Source organism: Ranitomeya variabilis, chromosome 6 (assembly GCF_051348905.1).
Source record: "Ranitomeya variabilis isolate aRanVar5 chromosome 6, aRanVar5.hap1, whole genome shotgun sequence".
NCBI lineage: Eukaryota > Metazoa > Chordata > Amphibia > Anura > Dendrobatidae > Ranitomeya > Ranitomeya variabilis.
Window position 1 is genome coordinate 172365047 of NC_135237.1, and position 25451 is coordinate 172390497.

The window sequence follows — 25451 nt, forward strand, 5'->3', positions numbered from 1 at the left end:
CTGCTTTTAAAAATGATTATTATATAATTTATTACTGTAGTTTCTTCTTTTCATAACAATGCATCATTATATACAGTATAATGGGGACATAAAATAAAAAGTAGAATTTCCTTATTAAATGTATCTAGATATTTATATTTATGGTGACGAGGCCGCCTTGCAAAACCGTGAGTGTATTATGTGCAAAGATGGGCGTGAAGTTTTTTGACACTTACCATTTAACTGAAATCTGTACTTACTTGATACAATGACTTTGGTTCCAGGGCCAAACACTGGAATATACACTGTGCAGTTTTCCCATACAAGAATCCTTAGAGTAGATTAGAATCAGTCTCCAGACGCATGAATGTCAACTGTCACGCATCTCTAGTAAGAGGATGCAGCTGCTCAGATGACATAGTTAAGTTTACAATATGTACAGTATTCATAACAAAATGTGAAAATCAGTCATATTAATTGGATTTAATTTTGTCCAAAGTGGTTCATATGTTGACACTTGCATGTATCAATACAGCATTTGAACATATTTTCTGATCATTGTATGCAAGTATTATTTTTCTATTTTTTTGTCTGTAAAATTTGCAAACCATTATATATTAACTCTATAGAGGTATTCTCTGTGTACTACATTATGTTATTATAACTAATTGGTCAAGGTATGATTCTGTTTGGATACTATCACAATATTAATTGAGTACTGTATGGTGATATTTAGTAAAAAATTGTCTATAGGTTGAGTACTGCTTAAACCCTTCATAATGTAGGGATCTAGCAGGAATGCGGGATGCAGGGACGAGCAGGAGGCAGAGCAAGAGTTAACGGGTTTTATATATATATATATATATATATATATATATATATATATATATAGTTATCTCAACAGTAAATACTCCACGCAGGAAGTAACGGGGTGTAAATATACAGGCCCACAATGTGTACAGTATATGGCAATAAAATAACTACAACGGATGCAATAATGAGTTAACTTATGAATCTCTGGTTCCTGGACGATGGTGGCTGGAAAATCCCACAATGTCGCCGTAGGTGGCGCGAGAAGTGTCTGAGCCAGTCCTGGAGAAAAGTGTAGCACTGTCTCTGTTTGGCGATGAAGTATACTGGTTTTCGTTTACGTGGTCTTGTGATCCTGGAATGAGGTGCTGAATGGGGAAAGGTCTGCTGCATGGCTAAAAATGTACAAAGTCCCAGACTGGAGGCCCCAGTCTCACCGCTGCGAACCACGTGCAGCGCCGGATCAGCATTACTAAGAGAGTCAGCAGATGTCAGATGTACCGACCGGTTAGTGCTGTTAGGGTTGGAGAATAACAGGGAGTTGGTCTCAGGAGATGCACAGTCTGTAAGAAGGGGGATGGAAAGCTGCAATGCGGGCCTGTCAAATGGTGTCGGTCAGTGGAGAGGGAGTTAACCTTCTCCTGTAGCGCACGCTGGGTACCCATCAAAATCCCAATTCCCGGGTGCGCAGTCTCTTATATATCCCTCCCGCCCCCAACAGTCAGGTGCAAAGGTCTAATCTGGTCAGAAAGTGCTTCCCCGGCAACAATGGTGACAGTCCTGACAGTTCCGTCCCAGCCACGCAAGAGGGACCACTATTTTGGGCCATCTTCCTACAATAACATCCACCATACATGTATAGCGCAGCGAGCCCACCCCATACCCAGCAAGTGATGGCTGTGTTTTACTAGCATTTGTTAACCTGTTAAATACTGTTTGTTGTCAATCTTTGTCAGCGGGATTTATCATGCGCCGACATATGTGCATGTCATTCAATGCACCTGTGCCATGATCGCGGATTGCCGATGGGTTGTCATGACAGAGCTCCTTTGAAACCCTGCCTGTAGCCAGGCTTCAAAAGAAATCAAGATTTCTACGACATGCAGTGATGCTGTGGCATTACTGTATTTAGCACATGTAATTGCAGGTTTGCATCTTCAAGTTTCCTAAGTGGATTAACAAGAACAGTGAAAAGTAAAAAAAAGTTTTAAAAAATCTAAAAAAAAAATGAAGATAAAAGTTGAAATTACCTCCCTTCTCCCCCATTAAAAAAAGATATTAAAAAATAAGGAATGTTTCTTAACATTTTTTCCAGTAAAATCCATTTTATCTTCGGTTTTGTACGTTTTATTGTCAGTCCGTAAAAGTGGCATAATAATCTGACAATATTGTTCCCAGTAGTGACCTAGGATTCAGAGATGCTTCCAGGCTTCTTCCCTATGCTGTCCCATGCCATTTCAGTGCTGTTTCTATTGATTTCATCAATTTTTAGACTCCTCCAGACCTCAAGGGTAGTTCGCTGGAAAAATGCTCGAGTTTCCCAATATCTTCCATTATACTCGTTACTTTGGTTGAGCACTCGAGCAGTATGATTTGCTCGAATCAAGTACCGAGCACCTGAGCATTTTAGTACTCGCTCATCACTAATAGGAACCCTGCCATTTATAGACTCGATTTTGTAGATAGTCCTCAGTGTCACAAACCAACTTCTGTCTCTTGCTGTTCTCGGTTTACTGATAAAGTTGTCAAGGTTCTCTTGTATGCGGGTTATGATGGTTGAAAATTCTTCAGTTGTATCATAGAATCATGGAATGTTAGAGTTTGAAGGGACCTCAAGGGTCATTGTGTCCAATCCCCTGCTCAGTGCAGCATAAGATTTACTAAATCATCTCAAACTGATGCCTTTTCAGCCTCTGTTTAAAAACTTCCATTGAAGGAGAACTCACCACCTCTCGTGGCAACCTGTTCCACTCTGATCACCCTCACTGTTAAAAAGTTTTTTCTAATACAGTTGTGCTCAAAAGTTTACATACCCCGGCAGAATTTTGGCTTTCTTGGCCTAATTTCAGAGAATATGAATGATAACACCAAAACATTTTTTCCACTCATGGTTAGTGGTTGGGTGAAGCCATTTATTGTCAAACTACTGCGTTTTCTCTGTTTAAATCATAATGACAACCCAAAACATCCATATGACCCTGATCAAAAGTTCACATATCATATTTCTTAATACCATGTATTGCCCTATTCCTCCCATTCTGAAGATGTAATGTTATTTTCTTTGAATAATGCAGCTTAGTTGTGATTCAATACCATGGACTTTTTCTTTGAATGTTGTAGCAGCCTTATGCAAATGATCAAAGGTAAGTAAGGAAATGTAAATATGTTCTTGTTTGCAACATTCAAGTGTTCTCACCTCCCATAAAGGGAAGCATAGTTAAATTAATTTGTTTTATAGCATTTCAAAAATTTGCATGTCTTTTGCTAATGTATTGTTGTTTTCTTTTCCCAGTCCTGGAGTACTGTATTACACGGGGGATTGCAGCGCCCCAGAGTCCTGGTCGTTGCAGTAATGTCGTTCTTCCACCAGGGGGAGTGATGTTATGTCTGAAGGCAATAAAGGAGATCTTCTACCCAGGTATCACAAACCACACAACACACTTCACACTCCAGTCCACCAGGGGGAGCTATGCTCCTATTTAGTAGGGCACTCTTCACAATTAGGTAAAACTGGTGGGTTGGATAGGAAGTTAGGCAGAAGCGAGCTGGGCTTCACCCAGTGAGCTGCTATCTTGGCTCCGCTCAGGTAGTGGGTCCCTGACAGGAGTGGGATCCTGTCAGAGGCCTAGACAGAAGGCCACGGAGCTGCATCCTAAGAAAGACACATTAGAAGAGAATTGTATTGCGGAGGGTGAGAAATGAAGTTGTAATAGAGTGCAGGGTTGCGTATGTCACCACGGAACAGACAGACCAACTGTTGAAGGGGATTTATTAACAGGGGTAAAATTCTCCTCGCAGGGAGTAAATGGGGTTAATAGTCAAGTAAAACAGTAAACAGTTAAGCGGAATCAAAGGGTTAACGAGTGTTCTTGTAACTTATCAGCCCAGGGAGGTCCTGACTGGAGGGTCCTTTTCCCAATGTGGATACAGTCACCAGCAGGGCTTGGGATCCTGAAGTCTCTTCTGTGTCTCCTGGAAGGTCCGGGGTTAAGTCTCTCTGCAATCTGTTCTTCGCAAAGTGAAAGTGAAACCAGGAAATAGCACAGTCTCTTCGCTTCTGCAAGAGCCTCTATGCACCAGGCTGACAGTCTCCCTGTATTAACGCTGTCACACACACTCTGGGTAGTTACTTATCACACTCAGGGATTCTTTGCTTGTCACTGCGGTCACCAGGGATTCTTTGCTTGTCACTGCGGTCACCAGGGCTGCACAGTCACTGTCTGATTCTGGAGGCTTCCAAATCTACACCCTCACATCCAGCCGTCACTCTGGTGGGTATCTCAGCCTCAGTGCCCTCACGGGGAGCACTCTGTCATGGGGAGCACGGCGCTGCAGCCTGCTTTCTCTCTGGCACGCTGTCCCCTCTCTGGCGCGCTCTCTCTCCCGCACTTTTCTGACCACTCCCCTCTCTTTTCCCAGCAGTCAACCTGTCCCCTCTGTCCAGGGCAGAAAGTCTTCCCCCCAACAACCCAGCTGTCTGGCTAAGTGGTTCCAGGCAAGGAGCAGGGAAAGCAACCTCCTTACATTCCCCCTCTCTTAAAGCTCGCCATTCCACGGGCGAGGACTCTTCGTGCTTCTCTTTGTTCTTCGGAGGGGAGTCAGATACCTGCGATTCTCGCATCTCCTTCTGCCTTTCTTCTTGTAGATACTCCAAGACTAAATGGTTTAGGAGCTGCTCATCAGTCAGGTTGAGATATGCTTTCTCTGCATCATCAGCAACTGCTGTCTTCTTCTTTTTCTTCTTCTTCTTAGCTTTGCCGCTAGCAGATGTCTGCGTAGATGATTCATCCTCCTCCTTGTCGTTATCGGAAACTTTAGGGACTTCTTGTTCAGGCTCCTCAGTTTGGGGGCTTAGTACACGCAATTCTTCTTCATAGCTCCCCCTCTCTTTGACAGGAGCATTCTTGTCAAACCTTGAGTCAGATGAATTAAGACCATGCAGGCCGGACTCTTTGTCATCTGCGCCGGGCTCTGCGGGCATCACTTCCCAGGTATTCTCAGCCACACGCCCTGTCTCACACAGCTGCTCCATTTCCCTTGTCCGATCAGGAACTGGTGAGCTGACAGCCAGCACATTCTTCACCTCAGGGGACGACATCAGTGGTTCCTCCTCCTCATCGGCTCGGACATTGAAAACGAGTGTCGCAGGAACACTTGGCACTTTCTCTCCTTCTTCAGGAACTCGTGCTGGACAGGGTAGTAAAGCACTTTGGTGGTATTCTTGAGAGAACGTCACTTTCTTCCTGCCGGTCTGAGTCTCACCAGAGATGCTTGACACCTTCTCCACCTCTCCTTGGCGTCCGACATTGTGGTACTGTCTTGTCCTAGGTGGAACTCTTCTCTTCCTGCCGTACAATTCCCTCCAGGGGCGACATTCCCTCCAGTTAGCAGGACCCTCAGAGGGGTGAGCGGATCTCTGCCACTGCTCTTCTCGGGTAGGGCAATTTCTGGACATGTGTCCCACCTTTCTGCACGTTCAGCACTCACGTCTGCGTCTGTCTGGAGGGCGCTTCAGTTTGGATCGTCGACCTCGGCAGGGGACATCTCTCATCTGCGGTTGCTCTTCATCCCAGGATACGGAGTTACACTCTGGGGCCGCCACCGAAGCCTTCTTTATGTGGCGCACCTCTCCTATATCTCTTTCTGGCGGCTTCCGCACGTTACCTCGGGATATGCTGCTGGTCCCCAAAACAGCAGTAAGGGCTTTCCCCAGACTCTCAATCTCCTCCCAGATTCTTCTTATCTTCAGCTGGGAATCCCGGGTCCACATTGCCTCCTCTTCATTTTGACTGGATGCTCCGCAGTTGTAGCATCTAGGCAGTCTTCTTCGCCGAACGGCACTAGTCTTACTTTGGAGGGCGGTTTCTGCAGCAGGGATCTTCTTATATTCAGCCACCTCCTCACGGACTCGCTTAAGCTCCTTCTTCAAGTCTTCTACCCATTGAGGGGCTGTTACCTCCCTGCTCCATACCTTTCCCACTGGCACTACCACCCCTTGCTCTTGCTCGCGTGTGCGTGCCTCACTCCCGACCTCAGAGAAAGTCATATCTAGCTTTACACGCATGCGCTCTCGCAGGGCCTGTTTCATCAATACATCTCGCAAGCCTGTCACCAGTTGGTCTCGCAGTACAACGTCAATTGACCCCACACCTATGCCGTCCTTCCGTATAATGGCAGTATGAAGCTCCTGCAGTGCTTTCATATATTGCGTCACGGTCTCCCCCTCTCTTTGTACCCGGCGGAACAGTCGCATGCGCAGCTCCCCTACGTCAGTGGGGTCCCCATGCGTCTCCTCAAGTATACGTAATACTTTGTCCAGGGCATCTCTCGCCTGGGGGGGTCTTAGCATAACAGAGTCCCGTGCATCCCCCTCTAGGGCCATCACAGCTATTTCCGCCTGCAGTGCCGGTGTCATAGGATGTATCCGCATCATCCCTCGGATGCGCTCCGTCCAACCCCACAACATGACATTACTCCCTGAAAATTTTGGTAGGTTAGCTAACATGGCTCCCAGGGAGATGCTAGACCTGGGGCCTCCCTCAACTGCTTGGTCTGCCCCTTCCGTGCTACCATGTGACATCCTGCCGACTACGCCAAGTGTAATAGAGTGCAGGGTTGCGTATGTCACCACGGAACAGACAGACCAACTGTTGAAGGGGATTTATTAACAGGGGTAAAATTCTCCTCGCAGGGAGTAAACGGGGTTAATAGTCAAGTAAAACAGTAAACAGTTAAGCGGAATCAAAGGGTTAACGAGTGTTCTTGTAACTTATCAGCCCAGGGAGGTCCTGACTGGAGGGTCCTTTTCCCAATGTGGATACAGTCACCAGCAGGGCTTGGGATACTGAAGTCTCTTCTGTGTCTCCTGGAAGGTCCGGGGTTAAGTCTCTCTGCAATCTGTTCTTCGCAAAGTGAAAGTGAAACCAGGAAATAGCACAGTCTCGTCGCTTCTGCAAGAGCCTCTATGCACCAGGCTGACAGTCTCCCTGTATTAACGCTGTCACACACACTCTGGGTAGTTACTTATCACACTCAGGGATTCTTTGCTTGTCACTGCGGTCACCAGGGATTCTTTGCTTGTCACTGCGGTCACCAGGGCTGCACAGTCACTGTCTCTGATTCTGGAGGCTTCCAAATCTACACCCTCACATCCAGCCGTCACTCTGGTGGGTATCTCAGCCTCAGTGCCCTCACGGGGAGCACTCTGTCATGGGGAGCGCGGCGCTGCAGCCTGCTTTCTCTCTGGCACGCTGTCCCCTCTCTGGCGCGCTCTCTCTCCCGCACTTTTCTGACCACTCCCCTCTCTTTTCCCAGCAGTCAACCTGTCCCCTCTGTCCAGGGCAGAAAGTCTTCCCCCCAACAACCCAGCTGTCTGGCTAAGTGGTTCCAGGCAAGGAGCAGGGAAAGCAACCTCCTTACAAAGTCATAGCAGAAGGAGAGGAAACCAGAAGGAGTTCTGCCCTGTAAAAGGCTGCCTCCTTTCTGAGGCGCAGGATCCAGTAGCCGGAGCACCGAGGGAGTCATCGTCTCTAAGCCTGGCTCCAGAGACCGGCAGGACAGCTAGTTCCATACTAGTTGCCCGACCTTTACCCAGGAGGCACGGTGGCAACTTGTGGGGGCCGGGGCGTGATAGAGTCCCTGTAAAAAGCCTCAGGCCATTAGTCATACGGGTTTGTCCTATCCTTACCATCAGGGGGACAGAGAAAGAGAAATAACATCTAGAACACCAACATCAGTTGTGAGGACCTTACCGAGACGCACGGCAGGGAGGTACTACAACACCCAGGTGCTAGAGGAAGGCTACTGATTTCCACCTGGATAAGGGGACTCTGGATTTGCCTTCAGACAGGCCGGACCCTGCCTACCCTGTGATCTGGTGCTCTGGACTGTGGACGCTGGAGCCTCCAGTAAAGGTAAAGAGACTGCAACCTTGTGTCCTCGTTCTTCACTGCGCCTCACACCATCCACCATCTACACTCTGGGAAGCCCTGGGGATACACTTCGCCTGTGGGAAGGTACACCATCTAGCTGCCATAACATCACCCCAGCGGACCCCTCACAGCAGCGTCGGTCACCCTGACCGAATACCACAGGTGGCGTCACAAACATTTTCCTTTAAAGACCTTTCCCCCCATTTACAATGGACGTCCCTAGGGCCACAGACCGGGTCAGCCACCCTGACATCCCCATCGAGAACCGAAGGGCCCAGTACCGAGTACCCCATAGCCCTACTGGGGGTGCTCCACATGCAAATTTATTATGGCTTGGTAGCCGAGAATTCAAATTTCATGATCTTAGCTATAATCACTGTGTATAAAGTGGTTATTTAATGTGGTAAACAGCTAGATATGTGGTTTATCTGCAGGTCTGGCAGAATGATGTACCTTATTTGTACAGAAGTTTCGCACATGTATAACATTGTGAGCATAATGGTCCCAGCCTGCACAATAGTATGTGCCTTCATCCTCAGCTTTTATTTCTTTAATGACCAGTGTATATTTGTCTGACTCCTGTGTAGCTGTAAACTTATTCCAGTTAATCCCAGTTTCATAAGTCATTGCATTATTCCGGATGTAGAGAATTCTTTTCAATGCTTTACTCTGCTTCTGCACGTACCAATGAACATAGTATGCTGCACTGACTTCACAGGTCATCGTGATTGTCCACTTTCCATCTCCAGTCTTTGTTAGGGAGTTTGGCTCCTGTTTGAAGGTAAGTGCCCTCGTGTCTGAAAAAGTAGAAAATTATCATGATAAAACACTGCAAACCTGGCCTAATTTTACATCATTTTGTTTCAATTGTTTGGCTTCTTGAACGTGGTGCTCTTGTAATAAAGATTATGATTGTTATCAGTAAAATGCATTATATCTCTTTAATATAATAAGGGTTATTACAATAGCATACTACTAGCAATAAGCAATACCATTAGGCATCAGAATGATATAAGAATACCAAAGAAGACACTTCTAACTTGACCTACTTGGTAAAAACAGTCCCGTGATCAGCATGTACAGATACATTCTTTTAGGAATAACAAATAGACTTGGCCTTGAGCTTTATATCAAGTAAACCCACATCCTGTCTTTCGATGTAATCAGCCCATTATTCAAATACAGTAGTGCATTGTTGAAAGATTAGAAGTGAGACAATGAGACTTCATTATATCAAACAGGAATCATGCTGAATATTAATCTTTATCATATCAGTTATTGGAGAAAAGACTGATATGTATAAGAATTAGACCTTATGAACAGTAGCAAAACAAACGTCATTATCAGGCTAAAATCTCCAAGAGATCATCAGAATAATTAGCTATTTCACAAATTGGCTTGACTGTAATCCATCCTATATAAAATTACATGCAGACTTTAGAACAAGTATCTGTCAGTCACAGGAGCCCATTTAGGTCAGCAGACAGCCCATGCGACTGAACCAGAACTGTCACTCCAAAAGGAGTGCCAATCTCCAACAACAAGGAAGAAAGGAGACTGAGAAAAGTGTGCTGCTGACAACAAATATTGGGAATAACAATTATATCTGTAATCAGGCATTAAAGATATTGGTATACACTGTCGGATGAATTACATCTTTATATATCTTTAACACTTATTTGCAACTGTCAGCTTCACAGCATGAGTATTATGCATCAGCAAATGTAATGGTATAATTTATGTCATCTATTATGTCATCTATCTATAAGTTACGTCATCTAGGTTATGTCATCACATTGCGAATTTTCGTTCTCCTAAGTACCGTAATTCCTTAAAATTTGATCACAACATGGAGATTACTGACAGTCCCCCTTAAATAGTTACAGTAATATCAATCAATTTTATCTCCTTTGATAATATTGTGCATATCAATATATTTAAAATGTATGTTTCCTTAGTACTCAATACTCATGTTTTGTCATTTTCTGACATAATAAGAAATGCAAGGTAGACAGGTACATGTACAGAAAGCAAAATGTGGCAGCAACCCACACTACAGGTGTTGCATGTATGATTGTCAAATTGAACTAGTAAAGCAGGTGCGCAAAAACAGATAGTCACAGTAAAATGACCCCATTTTTTTTAAATATTGTTTTTCCATTTATTCAACAAAATTCAACCCCCTTCCCAAAAATGACATAATATGATATGTTAAACAAGTACATAATCAAAAAGCCAGTACCTGCAACAGGACGCTGGACTAATTGCATTTACAAATACAAAACTTGATTAGCAAACCAGATGTGCAACGCAAAAAAATAGTTTGACACGCACACCTAGTGTACCCCCTCCCACCTCACAAAAAAATTCCATAAGGAATGCAAAAAATTCAGTACAGTCACTTGTGAGAAGCAAGCACTTTGTCTGACACTGATTTTAATTTTTCTTTATGTAAAGAATATTGTGGTGGTTTGCGTCTGCTTTCCAATGCATTAAAGGGCCACTGTCACCCCCTCCAGCCGTTATAAACTAAAAGAGCCACCTTGTGCAGCAGTAATGGCTGCAGTCTAACAAGGTGGCTCTTTTAGTTTTTGATTCCGTTATTCCCTCAATAAAGCATTTTAAAATTTGCCCTAACTACCTGTCTGCAGACCTGGAGGCGGACCGAAGCCTCCTCTGTGAATCTCCCAACGGCTGTCACTCTTCTCTTCTGGGGATGTGGTCGCCGCCCCCTTCGCGCTGTTTCTTCTTAAATCCGGCGCCTGCGCTGTGCGTGCCTGCCTGTGACAGGCGCAGTCTTCATTGTCCGTCATAGGTCAGATGCAGGGTGCCTAACTGCGCCTGTGCCGGCAATGCGGCCACCCTGTTGCTGAATCCCCGCCCCACACTGTGTTATTCATTATGCACAGTGCGGGGCTGGGGTTCCTGGGCATGTGCACTGCGCTGTTCAGACGCTCCCCCGGTCCCCCGCCTTCCAGCGTTGCCATAATATACAGGTTTCCTTGCCAGCGTTTGGAATGAAGCAGCCGCAAATAACAACGCTGGAAGGCGGGGGAGCTGGGGGAGTGTCTGAGCTGGGTTAGCGTCTGAACAGCGCAGTGCGCATGCCCAGGAACCCCAGCCCCGCACTGTGCATAATGAATAACACAGTGCGGGGCGGGGATTCAGCAACAGGGTGGCCGCACTGCCGGCACAGGCGCAGTCAGGCACCCTGCATCTGACCTATGACGGACAATGAAGACTGCGCCTGTCGCAGGCAGGCACGCACAGCGCTGGCGCCGGATTTAAAAAGAAACAGCGCTCAGGGGGCGGCGACCACATCCCCAGAAGAGAAGAGTGACGGCCATTGGGAGATTCACAGAGGAGGCTTCGGACCGCCTCCAGGTCTGCAGACAGGTAGTTAGGGCAAATTTTAAAACGCTTTATTGAGGGAATAACGGAATCAAAAACTAAAAGAGCCACCTTGTTAGACTGCAGCATTACTGCTGCACAAGGTGGCTCTTTTAGTTTATAACGGCTGGAGGTGGTGACAGTGGCCCTTTAAAAATGAATAAAAAATCGGAATAATATAACAAAAAATCATGTACTTGATAAATCTCTCTTAGTATGGAACTGCTACTGGCACGTCCCATATGTTTTCCCCATCAAATAAATTTCTGCATTATTTCCAAACTACTACTCTTCTTCAGCATTTGCAGTTGATAAAAGTATACTGTATGGAGTATTTGTTCAATGTTTTAGGGCTGTGAGCATGGATGTATTCTCACTAACCTAAAATCACATTAAAAAGTCTGCCATATTCTCTGCCTAGTTTTTTTTTATAGGTTATGGAATCCCTCTTGTAAAAAGGTGGCAAACTTTTTTGGTGATTTGTGCAAACTGAATGTTTGCCTGTGAATTACATAAAATTCGACTTAAATAAGATCCATATCAAATTAATTTAATTACCTCTAGTTATGGGGGAAGCATGCAGTTGTGCACAGATGTTGTTTTAACAACTGTACACAGTTTGATATTTACACAGCCTTACAAGAGGCAATGGACTTAATAGTTTCAATAATCTAACAGGAGGCAGTACCGGTAGTTTGATTTGAGGATTCTTTTTTTATTTTCATGTTCCTGGAGCTATAACTTTTTTAAATTTTTGGGAGACCTAATTGTATTTATAGTTTGACTTTATTTGGGGGCACATTTTGAAAATAAAACAACTATTCTGGCAACTATTCTGCCACTTAGTTTCCTGTGAGCAATGACACACTGCTAAACACTGTAAAAATTAGGATATTAACCCTGCTATTCTCCTGGTTACCACTATACACTTGTTATCTTCTGGTCATTTTTGACCGGACCTAATAAAGTCTTGATTTTTAGCTAATGTAAGTTATTTGAATAATTTTTGCAGTATTATATTGTATGTGAACCTGGTTGTTTATAAACAAATGAAAAATGGAAAGAAAAACTTAGTTTTTATTTTTTTTGTGTCAAAACATTTAACATGGCTTTATTGGAATATTTATGCCTATTGCATATTTGCACATACAAAAATAATTATTCATCCAACTGTAAACTATAACTATTGTATTGTAATGAGAAAATGTATGTATGTGTAAGTCTGCATGGACCAAAAGGACCTAAATAAATTGATAAATAGTAGTAGATGTAATATATAGTCCAAAATGAGATTATAGCTCCTTTATTTTACTCATAAAATGGCTGGAGATCACTATAAAAGGCAATCGGTCATTTTTGACCGAAGAGTACAAGTGTATAAAAAATTGTGGAGCAAAAAGTAAACATAAAAAAATATATATAACAATACGCATAGTAAGAACCCCTCAAATGAGGATAAGTCAATCAACCACAAGTTTCAGAACCGCATCTTGAATATTTTAAAAAATATTAAAGTTCAAAATCGGTCGTTTTTGACCGAAGACAACAGCAGGGTTAATAAAAAGCGTCCAGTTCTCTTGAACCACATGGCTGATTTAAAAAAGAAAAAAAAGTTTCACTCAAGCGAGCAGCAGGAATAAAATAAGAGCAAAAACTGGCAACTTTACTCCGGGTAACAAGTTTTATTTTTTAAAGAAGATATCAATTAAACACAATGGGTGATCGATCATGATCATGACTAGACTAGCACACGTTTGCAATTACACCAATCTTCCTAGAGAAGATGGCATTGAATTCATTAAGAGATGACATGTGCCTCCATGCGCCATGCCAAAAGTAGTACTACGACCCACCCTGGCTGATCCTTGGAACCTCCCATTTCAGTGGAATCTGTGCTATCAGTTATGCAACTGTGTGATTCTCCTCAAGTCTTGTTCCCCATTCTGGCCAATGACACTGTTGCCATGACTGATTGTATAACTGCCCCTTTTTTACTGCTCGTGAATTCGCGAATAAACCTGAAACAGCCAAAACATAATTTCACTGCCACTTGCTGCGATGTCCATATTGTAGCTCCGTTTCTCCAGGCGACCTCCAAAGTCAGCCAGCCGGGCTAGCATGCTGAATGTAAATTTCTTCCAGTATCATATCAATATAATTTTAATCTGTTGGGTGTTTCCCCAAAAAAAACACGGGGGTCCATAGGACAGTGCCTACTATGCCTAATTTGTAATATGGCACTGCTGTCTGTATACCCAATGTGTTCCATAAATCCTTGCTCAGGAAGTAATGTTCGGCTATGCACCCCATTTGTATCATCCTCACCCTCTTCGCTGGTTATAGGCTTCCTTGATTATGAAGCTAAAAAAGATCCTTGATTTCCATATAGTAAAGGGACCTTGCGATACCTTCTACGCTGGAAATGCTATGCACACGAGGTAAGATATTGGGTTATTTCTAATAATATCAGTAACAACAAACTTATTATGATATTCCATCCATCTTTACCTAACAAGCAGTGTCCTAACGGTCCAGAGGTCCCATGTAAGATGGTGTTTACTGTAACTTTTATGCCAGTTCCTTTCCCCTCTGTCTCTGCCTTTGTCACTGGCTGACACAGGTAAATTACATATTAATTTTGTTTTATACCTGGTCTTGTGGTACCCCCAAACTAGAAGCTTCAGGATTAATCCCTGGCTAGTTAGAATTTCTCCCTGCTGTGACCCTTTGGTGGGGCTACTCTCTATTTAATCTCCTGAGGCTCAGTCTTCCACTGCCAAGTGTAATTTATTCTAGCGCTGGTTAAACTGATCAAGTTAGTTCTGCACTTGCTTAACCTGTTTGATTCTTATTTTGACTTCGCTTGTTTATTGATGATTCTTTAAATTCACAGTTTTATTCTTTATCTTCCCTCCTGATTCTGAGCCAGTGGCCTGACCATTCCTGCCAACCAACTCCATTGGTCATTGGCTACTCCAAGGACCTAACCCAGGGTCTCAGTCTAAGTGTACATCCATTTACAGGGATTAAAAGGTCAAATCCATGACTGCCCTGTGACCTTATAGATGGAGTAGCTAGTGCAAAGCCTGTGTGAGGATTCCCTATTTAGAACTGCAAGACTAGTCTTGCTTCTCGTCTTGTATTTAAGAACCAGGGGTGTGTGATAACATCCACTAGACAGACGTCTTCACCAAAAGGGTTCTGTAACTTTCACGCATAAATGCAATGTTCTGCCTGCCTGGGTATACGCTTCTAAATGGGTATTAATGATGCCGATCCTGCTCTGCAGCCATCCGCAGTGAAGCAAGTACGGTGCCACTATTGCCCCTCTGGACTTGGGAAGTGTTCTGGTAAAGCCAGAGACAAGCTTGGATTTCATTTGACCTTTTTGTTAGTTGTAATGTTCATGATAACACAAGACCCACTTAAATAAAATAAACACACAACAACTTAGTTATGGAATATAATGGCCGTGGTGTTTTATTTTGGGTTACATTTAATAAATTAATCATTCATATAATAATAAATAATTAAAACCATCAACTGAATTGAAATATGACCAAGACATCCAATCCACCTGGAAAACCGGGCAATTTTCCCACAAATTAAACGACACGACATAAAATAAATAGGGAGGGAGGGCGGGATCTTCTTTCTTCCTGACAGGAATGACTCTGACCGTTAGAAACAGCTGCTATTTATAAACAATTTTTTTTCCCACATTTTTTGTCTCTGCCAATCAGAAACAAAGAAAAAAGGCGGCAAGCCATCTGACAAAAAACCGGTTTGAACCTGCTCGTGCACAGGACAGCGTACTCAGGAACTAAATTAACCCCTTCAGAAAAAAACCTTGTAACATCATGAATCCATATAACATAAATTAATTTTATATTAATCCATAGGGGTCTGTGCTCTCATGAGACCCCCCTTGTATTTTGCAAGGGGAGGGCTTCCATTATGTAGTAGCTAACCCTTTTTGTTAGCACTTATCTCCCCCTAGTGGATACCTTTACTAGTTATGCTTGTGTGTCTCTCTTTCATCAAAGTATCACTGAAGGATTTTAAGCTGTCATTCATTGCTGGAGCAATGATGTTGGCCGACTAGCGTCACTATGTATCAAACTGTTACTATTGTTAGTCTGATGTTATCTTTGTATGTGTAAAAAGTTTTAATTCACCCACTGAAAGCAAATCTTGTTTCTATTAAAAAAAAGAAAAGCGTACTATTATTTTGCTGAAAGAAATATGCTTTAACCCCTCACTGACATCTGTCACACATGTATGGCACAAGAAGGTAGCTTGCATTTGGAGCGGGCTTACAGGAGGACCCTAACCTATACCTGACAGATAATGGCCGTGACACACAGCCAGAGCCTTCCTGTAACAGCCGCTGCTGGAGTGGAGCTCCAATGATTACTGTTAACTTGTTTAATGCCTCTTTATGAAGTGATCTAAATGTTAAATCTCTCCCAAAATAGTATAAAAAAAAGTCTTGTCCTGAAAAAAATAAACCTTCACATACCTGTCGACCAAAAAATGAAAACGCTATGAGTGACACAATGAAAAATATATATTTTTGCAAATGTCTGATTCTTTTCACAATTAAATTAATAAAAAACCTAAACTTTTGGTATTGCCATAATTGTACTGATGAAGATAATTGCATTGCCAGGCCAATTTTAACCACACAATGGATGCAGTAAAAATAAATCTAAAAAAACAATCTCAGAATTGCATTTTTTTCGCAATTTCATAGCACTTGGAATTTATTTTTCTGTTTTCCAGTGCACTATGTGGTATCATTCAAAAGTACAAAGCATCCCATTAAAAAACAAGCCGTCATACATCTATGTGGAAAGAAAAATAAAAAATGTATGGCATTTGGAAGAAGTGGAAGAAAAAAATAATGCAAAAATGGAAATTGGCCATGTTGGGATGGGTTAAAAGGAAGCCTTACCGCAGTTCAATCTGTTAAAATGATTCCTTTTGGTTTCATAATAGCTCTCACAGTACCAACTACGGGGGCATCAGCATTGGCCTTCATAAACAGATAGTTTATAAAAATCTGGCCTTCAGGAGACAGGTATCATCTGTTATCACCTTCAGTGACAGTTAGATATGTACAATGTATTCAGCAAGACACAGCAACTCAATACAATTTATAGTACGCAGCAACATTAAAGGAGCTGCAGGAATTTCTGTCAAATACTGTTTGTGTACTGAATATAACAACAACCTGTATTTTTCATATGTCTGGCCTGTAGGGTAGAGTGGCAGATAGAAGCCTTTACTTATAAAAAAAAAAAACTAAGCCCAGCAATGATTTGCCAAAACCTACATCAAGTCTTCCAAAATCACGTGGTATAATGTGCTGTGGTGTGATGAGACCAAGGTTTAACTTAATGGCCCTAATTCTAAAAGGTATGTTTGACGCAAAGCCGTAACTGTGCATCACCAAAAGGACATTATACCTACAGTAAAGCATGATGGAGGCAGCATTATGCCTTTGATTTTTTGGGGGGCAACTCGAGAGCTTAATGAACGTGGAAGATGATTATGATTTACCTGTTTAACAGTTTGAATACTATACAGTGTGATCACATATCTGTGAGAGTAAAGTGTTGACATTTAGTAAATTAGATCTTTAATGTAGCTACAACAAATCCGTTCTGTAATTCAACCCCCTAGGTGTGTGCCTATTCAATATAAGAATTTTGTATGCTTAATGAGTGAAAAATAGTTTTTTACTAATCTCCCCCGCGTGGCTTTTTAACTTGTTTAATAGCAGTTGTTGTTTTTTTTTATATAAGATACATTTCCATTACATGCTTCTAAAAAATATTTTGAAAGACCTGAAATAGAGTATATAAGCTGCTTACTACTAGGGATAGAATGATATATACAGTATTTTCTGCAATTCTTCTTTATAAGGGACTTATACTTATACTACTGCATATAGTAGTATTCACACATAGTTATGTAAACATTGTGCGTTGTTTCACAGTTGATACAGTTATTAATCAAATATGTGACGTGGCAGATAAATGTGATCCTCTTGTCGTGAGCCATGTGTTAGAGGACATACTTTTATCAAAATATTGACTAGGGGAAATTAAATTATTGAACGTTGTGGATTTATAGCTACACATTTGACCCAATCCGATACAATTTACGCTAATATCTGGTCCTGATGTAGCATTGGAAGAAATTTATTTGAGATGTTATCAATATTGTAATAATCCATACTAAAGTGTGTAGAGAATTATTATTTTATTATTTCAGAAAAGATAATCATTGTGAAATTTTTTCATAAATGACAAAGCTGAAAATCAGTGGTGAGCTCAGGATTCAAAGAACTACTAGATATGAAGCAAATAAAACAGGGATTTTATCAAAACCACAGCAAGCAGCTCAATAAGTGACATATCACTTGAATCAGGGTCTCTGCACCTATATCATGCTGCGCTCAAATGGGTAGCAAAAATCTGGCATTGAATATGTTAGTAATATTATACTGCCAGAACAACAAGCAGCCCAATTTAGTGACAAGCTGGCAGCAATCTTCCTGTCCATGGTACCTGAGATCTCCCTATTACACTACCTAAGAAGATGCCAGTACAATAAATAGTACATGGTGGGCAGAGGGGTTTGTTACTAATTTGCATTGTGGGCAACAAGTTGTAAATCAGCTCAATGTTATTGGTAGATCTCTCCATATACACAATTAGGGAGGGAACTGCCAATCAGTCTGTGCTGGGCAAAGGTAAGCAAGAGGGGAGCAGAACTGTTGCTTTGCAATCAGTTTTTGCACACAGCTCCGGACAGTGAGAGCCGTGATTAGGAGACCTGCCCTGGAAGAACCCAATGCCTTAGGCTGGCTATTTCCCCCAAGTACTCGTGTTCTTTCCCTAATAAAGGAATGGCTGCGAGGATGACACAAACCAACTCCCTAACAAATTTCACAGCTAAAAAAAGTAACAGTAAAAAAGTGATCATCAATGGATGAAACCACGTTGCGTGGAGAAAACACACACAAAACTGGGATAACTTGAAAACTCCATAAAAATGTTGTTCTTGTTAAAAAGCTTAGATGCAAATCAGTGATTAATTGAAGCAGTAAGACTGATAAAGTTCAAAGGGGGACAATTGTTCAAATGCTACTTAACTTGCAAATTCTGCAGTTACCAAAAGTAAGATAAAAAAAAAGATTATTACGTGGAAACCATCTGAGACCTGATCTCTATCCTCCATATGCTTCCTGTCTCAGCTCTGTGGTGACAGTACAGTACAGTTGCTTGGTTTCTAAGTACTATGAGAAAATGCTGTTTGTGGCACCTTCAGATTGTGGTCAATTAGTTATGCTTAATGATGGAGCAAGGTGCGAGTTCTCGCATTTCTGTAAACGTTTACGAGTATATTTTAACAGTATTTGATTGTACAACTTCCTCCTTCATTCTTATCTTCTCAGCTGCAACATGTGTTTTGTGTGATTTTTTTTTCTGTATTACACTCAAAATTTTCAAAAACTTTTTAACTATATATTAGCTAAAAATATGTTGTATAAAAGTAAATCTCTTTTAAAAACAGAAATTATACGTATTAGTGGATTTTCTATTCTAATTATCTTCAGTGTTGTATAATACTTAAATTCTTCATGACCAGGCTATTTGCCAATTTTTTGTTTTCATTTTTCCTCCCCCTCTTCCATGAACCATAACTTTTTTGTTTTTTCTCTCCACACAGCCATATGAGGGCTTGTTTATTGTGGGACGAGTTGCAGTTTTGAATAACTCTATTCATTCTGCCACATAGTGTACTGGAAAACAATGAAAAAATTCCAAGTGAGCCAAAGGGTTGCTTCTGTTTAGGATTTGTTCTCAATGAAGTTATAAAGTGTAATTTTGAAATGAAACAAATAAAATAAGAAATTAAATTACTCACTAGAGGTTTCTCTAAATTTGTCACAAAAAACCACTTACAACGAATACTGCAATCTCAGAATTATTCAACCCCTTCATGATGAGCGTCTTTAGCTCTTAGTAGAGAACCCCTTGACTGCTATGACCTGCTGCAAACATGATGACAGACACCAGCATTGTTTCTTCATGGTCTTAGCCCATTAAATCTTAGCTCAAGGATAATGGCCTCTGGATCAGTAATATTTTTGGATTGTCAAGAGAGCGAATGCAAATGTTTCATTTGGAGAAATCGCTTATACGAGTTAGGCTATGGTCACACTAGCAGTATTTGGCCAGTATTTTATATCAGTATTTGTAAGCCAAAACCAGGAGAGGAACAATCAGAGTAGACGTATAATAGAAACATATGCACCACTTCTGTATTTTTGCCCCACTCCTAGTTTTGGCTTACAAATACTGATGTAAAATACTGACCAAATACTGATAGTGTGACTGTAGCCTATTAAAATTGTTCTTGCTTCATTATTTTATGATTATTAGCAAATAATTCTTCAATTTTGCTAATAAACCTTATTTCCAGAAATGTATATACAAAGTACATAGTTCATATGTTACAGTATAAACAATTAGGTGTCAATTACTGTCACTGTGAACAGTTAAGCAAGCTGAAGTTTAAATAATCTCTAAAAGGGCTAAAGTGATAAAGATGATCGAATAGTGAAATATTCGGATTCGGGAAAATCGTCACAAATAATTTCTAATATACGTGTATTAGTACTGAATAAGGAATCCAATGCGTCAATGGGAAAGCTGAATATTTTTCTGCTGGATCGAACAAACAGGTCTGGGGGCTTGAGAAAAAAGTTGAAATGGATAGGAAAGAGCTCAAACTAAATGGGAACAGCATGGAGAAGATGACTGCATGCCTTTCTGACTCACATATGGTATCTGGGAATTATGTTGTCAGACTATTGCACCGGATTTATGGATTTCTAAAAAGATCTACCAAACAAAACCAAAAATGCTAAGAAACATTATTTAGAATACCTTGATACCTTTTAATGGCTAACTGAAAAGATGGTAACAAATTGCAAGCTTTCGAGACTACATACGTCTCTTCATCAGGCAAAGACTAAAACAAATTCTGAAGAATCACATATTTATGCACAACATAGTATAGAGAAAAAAAAAAAAAAAGAGGGGAAAAAAACCATGGATAAGCCAGGTGACATGAAGCAGAATTACCATGGGTGATAAACAGTTACGTCCATAAATATTGGGCCAATTCTTGGGTAATTTTTGGAATGTTTTGCATATTGTGCTAAGGTGAAACTTGTACTTACCATTGATTGCCTTTCTGACACACTAAAACAGCGGAGCAATGAAAATTATTGCCCCTGCTAAATGCTAAATTGTCACGTTTGATTATCTATGCCTGGATTGCGCCATTGCACAACTGTTAGATAAAGATATGCTATCTTTTAAACCAATGTAAAATTATGATTTTATATATTGCCTTGCTGACACACTGCAACAGGGTGTAAGGAAAATTATTGCCACTGGGGTTAAGGCTAGCGGAGCACACCAAGTAATAGGGTGATAGATGCGAGGTGCATTCGCAGCCCGGGGTCCACCGTGCAGAGATACCTGCTGCAAGTAATAGCAGATGGACACTGAGCTCACACGTGGTTTAAACTTCAGCCCGTGTGAAATTAAAGCGAGCTCTGCTGCCTCACAGAGTCGCGCTGTACACAGGGACTAAAATCCTAACTAAAAGTTGTGCTTGATCTGGATCTCTTCTGTGCTAACCGCACACATGAAGGAACTAGATGCTAAGCCAAGGCTAATTGCCCCCACTGACGCTAGCTGCCTGCCTGAATTTACAGCCCCAAGGCTAAACAGACTCACACCACTATATACAGTGTGACAGAGTATTCACTGGCAACTGCCGAACACAAATGATACTAGCACATGGCCGTGCGGCCATGCAAAACTTTTATAGCTGTAGCAGTTCAGGGCCTTCCTAGTGGACCAATAGGAGCTGCTACAGGACCTGAGCGTGTGACCCCCGACCTCCAATGAGAGGTCTTCCCCTGGGCATGCTCAGGAGGGGAAAAGCAGGACTTAGTCCCAGGAGCGCCTGCTCGCCACCGAACAGCACTAGTTATAATGGCTGAACCTAGAAGTGTAGCAGTAACCATGCATACGGTATCTGTCATGGCCAATTGCTGGGACTGGCGTCTCCGCTGAGCAGGTTCCACTGTGGCTGGAGAAGAATGGGAGACCGCAGCAGACATGGCTTGAGATTCCCCCTGTTCAGCGGCAGGAACTCAACGCCTAACAACTGGTAAATTGTCATGTTTGCTTGCCAGCGGATTGCGCCAGTCACACAACTGCTAGATAAAGATACGCTATTTTTTTAAACCAATAGAAAATTATGATTTTTTTTATATTGCTTTGCTGACACACCGACAGTGGAGTAATGAAAATTATTTCCTGTGCAAAATTGCAATGTTTGATTTTCTCTGCATGGATTGCAGGAGTCGCACAACCTCTAGATAAAAATACACTTTTTTAATCAATAGAAATTTTTTAGGATTTTTTTACATCACCTTTATGAGACACACCAAAAGCAGACTCAGGGAAATTACTGGTAACTAGGGTTGAGCGAAACGGATGGGACAATTTCAAAAATCGCTGACTTTCGGCAAAGTTGGGTTTCGTGAAACCCGACCCGATCCCAGTGTGGGATCGGCCATGCTGTCGGCGATCTTCACGCCAAAGTCGCGTTTCGTATGACGCTTTCAGCTCCATTTCTCAGCCAATGAAGGAGGACGCAGAGTGTGGGCAGCGTGATGACATAGGTCTCGGTCCCCACCATCTTAGAGAAGGGCATGACAGTGATTGGCTTGCTTTCTGCGGCATCACAGGGGCTATAAAGGGGCGTGCATGCCGACCGCCATCTTACTTCTGCCGATCTGAGCATAGGGAGAGGTTGCTGCAGCTTCGTCAGAAGCAGAGATATTGTTAGGGAGGAAAGACTAACCCCCAATCCGCTTGTGCTGTAGCGATTTCCACTGTCCAACACCACCTTTTCTTTGCAGGGACAGTGGAGGCTAGATTTCTGTGCATCAGCTCTGTAGCTTATAAGGCTCCCTGATAGCTGCATTGCTGTTTGTACGCCGGTGTGCAAACCAACTGCTTTTTTAAAAGCAAAAGTCCTGTTGCTCCTTTCTGCACAGTTCTATTGTTTATTTGTCCACACTTGTGTGCAGCAGTCCTTTTTACTGCTGGCTGCCAGACTTTTCCTGAGATCATTGTAGGGAGATTGTTATTGTAGTACAGTCCTTTTTTTTATATATCTTCCAGCCACTTTCTGCCACGTACATTGTGTAGTGTAATACAGTGGGCCTGTTTTTTGCAGTAGTCTCCCACACATAAAAAGGGAGATTTAAATTGCCGCTAAGTGCATCTGCGTCAGTTCTGTTTGTCGTATATCTGCCAGCCCTTTTCTGCCACGTAAACTGGGTAGTGTAATACAGTGGGCCTGTTTTTTGCAGTAGTCTCCCACACATAAAAAAGGGAGATTTAAATTGCCGCTAAGTGCATCGGTGTCAGTTCCGTTTGTCGTATATCTGCCAGCCCCTTTCTGCCACGTACACTGTGTAGTGTAATACAGTGGGCCTGATTTTTGCAGTAGTCTCCCACACATAAAAAGGGAGATTTAAATTGCCGCTAAGAGCATCTGCGTCAGTTCCGTTTGTCATATATCTGCCAGCCCCTTTCTGCCACGTACACTGTGTAGTGTAATACAGTGGGCCTGATTTTTGCAGTAGTCTCCCACACATAAAAAGGGAGATTTAAATTGCCGCTAAGTGCATCTGCGTCAGTTCTGTTTGTCGTATATCTGCCAGCCCCTTTCTGCCACATACACTGTGTAGTGTAATACAGTGGGCCTGATTTTTGCAGTAGTCTCCCACACATAAAAAGGGAGATTTAAATTGCCGCTAAGTGCATCTGCGTCAGTTCTGTTTGTCATATATCTGCCAGCCCCTTTCTGCCACGTACACTGTGTAGTGTAATACAGTGGGCCTGTTTTTTGCAGTAGTCTCCCACACATAAAAAAGGAGATTTAAATTGCCGCTAAGTGCATCTGCGTCAGTTCTGTTTGTCGTATATCTGCCAGCCCCTTCCTGCCACGTACACTGTGTAGTGTAATACAGTGGGCCTGTTTTTTGCAGTAGTCTCCCACACATAAAAAAGGGAGATTTAAATTGCCGCTAAGTGCATCTGCGTCAGTTCCGTTTGTTGTATATCTGCCAGCCCCTTTCTGCCACGTACACTGTGTAGTGTAATACAGTGGACCTGATTTTTGCAGTAGTCTCCCACACATAAAAAGGGAGATTTAAATTGCCGCTAAGTGCATCTGAGTCAGTTCTGTTTGTCGTATATCTGCCAGCCCCTTTCTGCCCGTACACTGTGTAGTGTAATACAGTGGGCCTGATTTTTGCAGTAGTCTCCCACACATAAAAAGGGAGATTTAAATTGCCGCTAAGTGCATCTGCGTCAGTTCCGTTTGTCATATATCTGCCAGCCCCTTTCTGCCACGTACACTGTGCAGTGTAATACAGTGGGCCTGATTTTTGCAGTAGTCTCCCACACATAAAAAGGGAGATTTAAATTGCCGCTAAGTGCATCTGCGTCAGTTCCGTTTGTCATATATCTGCCAGCCCCTTTCTGCCACGTACACTGTGCAGTGTAATACAGTGGGCCTGTTTTTTGCAGTAGTCTCCCACACAAAAAAAGGGAGATTTAAATTGCCGCTAAGTGCATCTGCGTCAGTTCTGTTTGTTGTATATCTGCCAGCCCCTTTCTGCCACGTACACTGTGTAGTGTAATACAGTGGGCCTGATTTTTGCAGTAGTCTCCCACACATAAAAAGGGAGATTTAAATTGCCGCTAAGTGCATCTGCGTCAGTTCTGTTTGTCGTATATCTGCCAGCCCCTTTCTGCCACGTACACTGTGTAGTGTAATACAGTGGGCCAGTTTTTTGCAGTAGTCTCCCACACATAAAAAAGGGAGATTTAAATTGCCGCTAAGTGCATCTGAGTCAGTTCTGTTTGTCGTATATCTGCCAGCCCCTTTCTGCCACGTACACTGTGTAGTGTAATACAGTGGGCCTGATTTTTGCAGTAGTCTCCCACACATAAAAAGGGAGATTTAAATTGCCGCTAAGTGCATCTGCGTCAGTTCCGTTTGTCATATATCTGCCAGCCCCTTTCTGCCACGTACACTGTGCAGTGTAATACAGTGGGCCTGATTTTTGCAGTAGTCTCCCACACATAAAAAGGGAGATTTAAATTGCCGCTAAGTGCATCTGCGTCAGTTCCGTTTGTCATATATCTGCCAGCCCCTTTCTGCCACGTACACTGTGCAGTGTAATACAGTGGGCCTGTTTTTTGCAGTAGTCTCCCACACAAAAAAAGGGAGATTTAAATTGCCGCTAAGTGCATCTGCGTCAGTTCTGTTTGTTGTATATCTGCCAGCCCCTTTCTGCCACGTACACTGTGTAGTGTAATACAGTGGGCCTGATTTTTGCAGTAGTCTCCCACACATAAAAAGGGAGATTTAAATTGCCGCTAAGTGCATCTGCGTCAGTTCTGTTTGTCGTATATCTGCCAGCCCCTTTCTGCCACGTACACTGTGTAGTGTAATACAGTGGGCCTGTTTTTTGCAGTAGTCTCCCACACATAAAAAAGGGAGATTTAAATTGCCGCTAAGTGCATCTGCGTCAGTTCCGTTTGTTGTATATCTGCCAGCCCCTTTCTGCCACGTACACTGTGTAGTGTAATACAGTGGACATGATTTTTGCAGTAGTCTCCCACACATAAAAAGGGAGATTTAAATTGCAGCTAAGTGCATCTGCGTCAGTTCTGTTTGTCGTATATCTGCCAGCCCCTTTCTGCCACGTACACTGTGTAGTGTAATACAGTGGGCCTGATTTTTGCAGTAGTCTCCCACACATAAAAAGGGAGATTTAAATTGCCGCTAAGTGCATCTGCGTCAGTTCCGTTTGTCATATATCTGCCAGCCCCTTTCTGCCACGTACACTGTGCAGTGTAATACAGTGGGCCTGTTTTTTGCAGTAGTCTCCCACACATAAAAAGGGAGATTTAAATTGCCACTAAGTGCTTCTGCGTC

The 25451-nt window shown here is 42.4% G+C and overlaps 1 protein-coding gene across 1 annotated transcript in view; it reads right to left on the reverse strand.

The window, feature by feature from the left end:
• Window positions 1-25451, reverse strand: part of TARP (TCR gamma alternate reading frame protein) — a 68658-nt gene that overhangs the window by 13369 nt on the left and 29838 nt on the right. The window contains exons 2-3 of the mRNA XM_077271660.1: window positions 8405-8737; window positions 240-284 (exon numbers count right to left, since the gene is read on the reverse strand). Coding sequence (XP_077127775.1) covers window positions 240-284; window positions 8405-8737 — 378 coding nt within the window. The remainder of the gene's footprint in view (window positions 1-239; window positions 285-8404; window positions 8738-25451) is intronic.